General features: G+C 35.8%; 1 protein-coding gene across 1 annotated transcript; it reads left to right on the forward strand.

Annotated features, from left to right (window-relative positions):
- The first annotated feature begins 2,358 nt into the window (after positions 1-2,358).
- On the forward strand, positions 2,359-3,967 carry LOC110039291 (protein FD-like). Its single transcript, XM_020744299.1, has 3 exons — positions 2,359-2,958; positions 3,713-3,790; positions 3,896-3,967. The coding sequence occupies exons 1-3, from the start codon at positions 2,428-2,430 to the stop codon at positions 3,965-3,967; spliced, it is 681 nt and encodes a 226-aa protein (XP_020599958.1). The 5' UTR covers positions 2,359-2,427.
- Positions 3,968-6,463: the final 2,496 nt, after the last annotated feature.

A 6,463-nucleotide genomic window follows, 5' to 3' on the forward strand; every position in this document is an offset into this window, starting at 1 on the left:
TTGCCCTAACGACAATCATTCCATGTTGAGGATCGACAGTCTAGTGGAGTCCACAGTCGGACATTTAGTAATGAGATTTATGGATGCTTTCTCTAGCTGTCATCAAATCAAGATACAGTCGGTCGACACGGAAAAGACTGCATTTATTATAAGTGAGTGCGTATATTATTACATTGTAATGTTCTTTGGGCTAAAAATGATGGAGCTGTCTATATTTGCTAAACGATAGCGAAAAAATATTGAAGTATATGTCGATGATTCATTAGCTAAAACTAAGTTGATCGAACAACATATAAACAATCTAAAATAAACATTCCAAATACTCACAAAATATAATATGAAATCAAATCCGTTGAAATGTATTATGTACACACAAATACAATCATAAATCCACACAAAGTTTCTACATGAGTACTTTTGACTTATGCTCATCTGTCAAAGTAGTCGAACTAAGCTCACTTGTCAAAACGGTCGAGGTAAACCAACTACTGAAGCAAACCATCATTACATTAAACTACATACATCCATCCATAATTATGGTGCCACCTGACACTCTCATCGCACTCTTTTCATCAAGACATCGTGCACATACATAGTACTATATGAGATGTAATCTTATAATTCTTTGTCTTTACTTATGTATAGGAAGGATGATGAATCGAGAGGGGGTTGGACTCCTCCTCTGACTCGAACCAAAAGACCCTTCCTCCAAAAACTATTTTAAAGTTAAGAAAATAAATTATTTGAATTTAATTAGAAATATGAAGCCGCACTTAGAAGAAGAAAAAAAAAAATCCACAGATCAGAGGAGTTTTCAAACCACCCACATTGAATAAAGTATTTTACATATTTAAAAGAATATAAAAAGATTTACGAACATACCATCAATTATTATGTATTTACACATTTAACATCTATTTATACATGGAAATATATATTTCACTTCTTAAAAGTTAATATAATGATACTTTTATGTGATATGAAAGATTTGGGTGCTATAAATGTAAAAGATCAAATTAAGATGTCAGATATGTAGATACATAAGAAATGAGTGGTATGGATGCAAAGCCCCAAAAATATGAAGAATTTTAGCACCATCATAATATTACTCTAAATAAAGTTAGTCCTTATTAGATAAAATGTGGATGATTTTAACAAGGGGTGAACCCACACACCATTTATAACATCATAAACTTTTGCATTTATAGAAAAAACCCACATAACTTTTATTTTACGTAATAGTAAAAAAAAAAAAAGATTTACATACATATCAATTAGGGCCCGTTTGGGGCAATTTATAAGTGCAGACGGCGTTTTGAGAACGCAGCTGTACTGTTTGGTTCGAGCGTTTCGTCAGCTTATCTGAAATTGCGTTTGGGTTTTTACACTAAACGCAGACCGCGGGTCGACCTCCGAGGTCGGCCCGGGAGCCGCGTTTCAGGAGGAGCCGCGTTTCAGGATAAGCAGCTTATCCTGAAACGCACAAGTTTAATGTGAAAAACGACGGTAATAAAGCAAAAAAATTAGAACGAGTAAAATTGCACGCAGAAAAAACACCAGAGCGACACACAGATTTATGTGATTCGGCAAATTTGCATGCGTCCACGGAGCTGCAGGGGATTTATTTCTTCGAGGAATTACACCGTCGAGAGTCTTGACGTTTACAAGAAAATCTCTATTTCTTTCTCTTCATTTCTCTCTCTCTCTCTTCCTCTCTTTCTCTTAGCTCTCAAGATGACTTGACTTGGTCTTACTTGGCTTTGCTTGGCTTGCATTTGGCTTGCATTTCCTGGCTTGCATTTCCTTTAAACCAAAAGAGACTATTTATAGAAATCATGAGAGCGGTAGGTGGGAGATACGTGAGCGATAGGTGGGATGTCGTAGGTGTGCCGTAGGTGGGTGTGATAGGTGAGCGGTATGTGAGATACTTAATTAAGAAATTAATTAAATTCGGTAGACCGGATCTCCACAGTGCCCAATAAAACTGCCCCAAACGCACCCTTAATTCCTAAGCTTTTATATATTAACAAATAAATTTAACTTTCAGAATATTAGAGATATAAATACATAAACGTTGGGTGATATGCACGTAAATGCTCCTGAAGATAAAACAAGAATGAACTTAACCGCAAATTACACCACTATAAATTACTGTGTTTTACATAAGCTTTTTTTTAATTATTATATTATATCCATTTTTTAATTATTACAATACATCTTAATTTTTTTGAAGGGAAATTCCCAAATTCTTTGCATTTGCAGATCCCACCCACACCAAAATTTTCATTTTTACAAATCAGGAAAAAATCTTAATAAAATTAATACAAACCTCCTCTGCCTGATTAAACAACACATCAGTCCTCTGTCTCTGTCTATCTCTCCCTCCACCACCTTCTACTTCTCACTCCCCCACTCCAATTTTCAGCCATGCTGTCATCTAACGCCGGCGAAATCCCCTCTCCGTCCTCCTCCTCCTCCGCCGCCCTCACGCACACCACTCCAAAAACAATGGAGGAAGTATGGAAAGACATCAACCTCTCCACCCTCGTACAGGACAGCCGTCCTGCAACTCCCTCCCTCTCCTTAGAAGCTCCCCTCTCCCACAAAAGCACCACCTCCTATCGCGGCATGATCCTGCAGGACTTTCTCGCCGGCGCCTTCAAAGATCCTCCCGCCTCCTCTGCTTCCGGCCAACTTCCCCACCTTCCCTTGCCGCCCATCGTCCTTAGCCTCAATACCTCTGCTTTTCTTCAACCCGGGTTCGACTACTCCGGTTTTCAGCCCGGCCCGCCAGCCTCCGCTGCCGCCGCCTGCGGCTCCGATGACATTATGGTGTCTCATTATCCCTCGAAGAAGCGTATTGTTGATGATCCCTCTTGCATTTCAGGTGATGGACGGCGGCATAAGCGGATGATAAAGAACAGGGAATCGGCGGCCCGGTCCAGAGCCCGAAAACAGGCCCGTATACTCCTCCCACAACTCCCCATCTATTTCTCTCACATCAAAATTCTTATTTTTACAAAATCAAAACCCTACACTGTGGGGGAGTGCGGAAATAGATAAACTAGATGTATGGTCTTTAAAAACGAGAGTTTTGGGTGGGAGATAGGTAACATCATATGTTGTGGGCAAATTCCCCCGTTGGGGTATTATTGCAACTTTGTAAATCTGTTTATTTTAATGCATGAGTGACAATTATTAATTATTTGTTACAATCCTAATCCCGCTTAACAAATATAAGAAATTACCATGGATAAATGAAGGGGAAAAGCTCTGTCATTGTCATTCTATTTTAGATATGATTTTTGCATTTCTTTTTACATTAATTATGTTGGGTGGTGATTGCACTAGTTCCCCTCCTCATTCCATCTTTCGGATACTAGAAGGTATCTCCCCATCTCTCTTGAAGTTCGCGCACCAGACATTAAGTTGAAAAAAAGAATGAAGAAATACTGTTACCCGAACCTCAAAAAAGAGAATCTTAGGTGTCGACGCAGGGGAAGATTTAGGGTTTAGTAATCTTTAAAAAAAAAAACTTTTTTATATTAGTTTCATACTTATTATGTAACTGCAGACTGCAGGCTGCTTTTTTTCAGAAAAAAGAAAGAAGAAAAGAACATATTTTTTGCTTTTGAAATAGATTTTCCTAACATAAATCCCCTCGAATCTCACCCTGCACTCTCTGCTAACAAATCGAAGCAAATCAAAACAGGCATACACGAACGAGCTGGAGCTGCAAATCGCCCACCTGACGCAGGAGAACGCGAAGCTGAAGAAACAGAACGAAGAGGTATTTAATACATTATTACAAATTTAGGAAAAAAAAGGTGTCATTTTCCATTTCTCTGCAACAAAGTTTTACATAATTGTTCTTTCTGATTTTGGATACCAACAGCTTCGCGAGGCAATGGCTGCTGAGCATCCCAACAGAAAGGTTCTTCAGAGAACCTCAACCGCTCCATTTTAAGGAAAAAAAAGAAGCTCCGAAATAGTTGGAACTTCTTACTCTTTTTGACATTTCAGAATATATCTATATCTATCTATATATATATATATATACTTCTGTTTGTGCAGAAATGGAATAACTTCTCTCATTTTCAATGTTAGTTTTTAGAGAGAGAGAGAGAGCGGAGAAGGGGAAAGTCGGGAGGTGATTGTAAGTTGTTGGAAAAAGCTTAATCTTTTTGAACGGGCCGTCGGGTCAGGTGCAGGTGCGGGTGCAGATGCGGGTGCGGGTGCGGGTGCGGGTGCGGGTGATTTGCGTGGTGGTGGGTGAGGACGTAGGTGCGACGGAATAGGTGGGCACAGATTTAGTATGGCTTTTGATTATCAAGCAGGGGAGGATGGGACCCGCTGAAGTAATGTTGCGACTTCCCACGTCAGGTGGGCACGTGTAATTTTTTAATTAGTTTTTTAAATATTTGATTTAAAAAAAAAGGAAGATTTACTGGTATATCACTCAATTATTATGTATTTAATATTTAAATATCTAACACCTAAATTTTTTTTTTTAACTTCTACGTACATGTCACTTTATTTATATATGAAAAGTGTTACTTTTAAAGTTATAATTAAGATAATATAAAAAAATTAGGTGTTATAAAGATAAAAAATAAATTTTAGGTATCAATTATATAAATACATAGGACTTGGGCGGCATGTATGTAGGCTGTAAACGTTGTGATTTTGACCCAAGTTGGAGTTGGCTCGAATGGGATTGAGAGATTTCAAACGGATTGTTGTTCGATATATTCAATTTCGGGTTGAGTTGGTTTGAAAATAATCTAACTTGATGCGAAATTAGAATAAGCTTGCTCAAATTAGCTCTTTTGCATTTGTTAAAGTTCAAAAATCAAAATCAATTGATTGTGCTTATATATATATCGAGTAGATCTCTAGTTAGTTCAAGTTAATTTGATAACGGCTCAAAATAAAGTTCAATTCATTGATTTTGGCTCAAATCTTATTTCAATTTGGATCAAAATTTGAATTCATTTTTGAGTGATCAATGATTTTTTAGCTAATTTTTAAACTCTACTGTGCATTAATGAAAAAAATATTACGACGCATTGCAATTGGACAACGACTGTGATCTACCACAAGGAGCGGGCGAGAAAAAATGACTTGTAGATCCCTGTCGTTGTTCGGATGCAGTCCAGACTGTGGCCTTAACATTTTTTTATGTTAAAGTCCCGATTTTAGGCATTAACTTTTAATTTGTTAATTATATTTTCAAGTTTAAAATTGTTTTTTACTCATTGTGTTATAACGTATAATTAAGGAGTTTTAATTATTTAAAAAGCCTAACAAAATGAGTTGTATATGTATTTATATGTTTATGCTGATCATCGATTCTAATATTAAAATTCATTCTAAAAATTATAAAATAATGGACTACTTGTTTCAAATTAATATAAATTTTAAAGTTGAATAAATAATTTTACACAAATTGAATTTTACAATAAAATATAAACATGACTTATATTGACTTATTAATTTATAAGTTAATAAAAGTCAATATAAGTCGTGTTTATATGTCAAGTATAAGTCAAATATAAGTCATGTTTAAATATCATTTATATTGACTTATATTGACTTATAAACGATTGACTTATATTGACTTATAAGTCATATTTAAATATCATTTAAATCTTTAAAATCATATCAAAAATATTATTATTACTAACTGTTAAAAAGAAAAATACACATTTTCATGCATAAATATATAACACTAAAATATTATAATTATAAATAGCAAATTTAAGAAATTAGATATGTAAATACATAAGAATGGAATGATTTGTATATAAATTTTACTTATTAAAAACATAGCCTCATTTACGTACATGCCACTTAATTTTTATGTATTTAGATATCTAGCAATTAAACTTTGCTTTTTTATATTTATACCACTCAAAAATATTATTTTTTCCCTTTAAAAGTGAATTACATATTCTCATGCATAGAAAAGTTGGTGTGTGTGTGTGTGTGTGTGTGTGTGTGTGTGTGTGTGTGTGTGTGTGTGTGTGTGTGTGTGTGTGTAGCATAGACAAGTTGGTGAGTGTGTGTGTGTGTGTGTGTGTGTAGCATAGAAAAGTTGGTGTGTGTGTGTGTGTGTGTGTGTGTGTGTGTGTGTGTGTGTGTGTGTGTGTGTGTGTGTGTGTGTGTGTGTGTGTGTGTGTGTGTGTGTGTGTGTGTATTTAATTAGGTGCTAGATACATAAATGCAAAGGATTCGAGTTGTAGTTATATCAGTTGCATGAATGTAATTATTCCAAAAATGTAATTAAAATATACCCTACTCGGTGCTTCCCAATTATTTAGCTTGCTGCAGCTTTTAAGAAGTAAGCTACTGTGCTGTTGCTCGGCAGTGGCACAGTGCGCTACGCAACCTACCTCAGTACATCCTCACTGTTTATAGCTGCAAAAGGGTGCTATTACTAATATTGACTTGCATTTATGTG

Source organism: Phalaenopsis equestris, unplaced genomic scaffold (assembly GCF_001263595.1).
Source record: "Phalaenopsis equestris unplaced genomic scaffold, ASM126359v1 Scaffold000002, whole genome shotgun sequence".
Lineage (NCBI taxonomy): Eukaryota > Viridiplantae > Streptophyta > Magnoliopsida > Asparagales > Orchidaceae > Phalaenopsis > Phalaenopsis equestris.

Excerpts from the sequence above, each read along its gene's own strand:
- LOC110039291 (XM_020744299.1), top strand. The coding sequence starts at position 2,428 with ATGCTGTCATCTAACGCCGGCGAAATCCCCTCTCCGTCCTCCTCCTCC. Across the intron at positions 2,959-3,712 it reads GGTCCAGAGCCCGAAAACAG|GCATACACGAACGAGCTGGA; the intron begins GCCCGTATACTC and ends AAATCAAAACAG. Across the intron at positions 3,791-3,895 it reads TGAAGAAACAGAACGAAGAG|CTTCGCGAGGCAATGGCTGC; the intron begins GTATTTAATACA and ends GGATACCAACAG.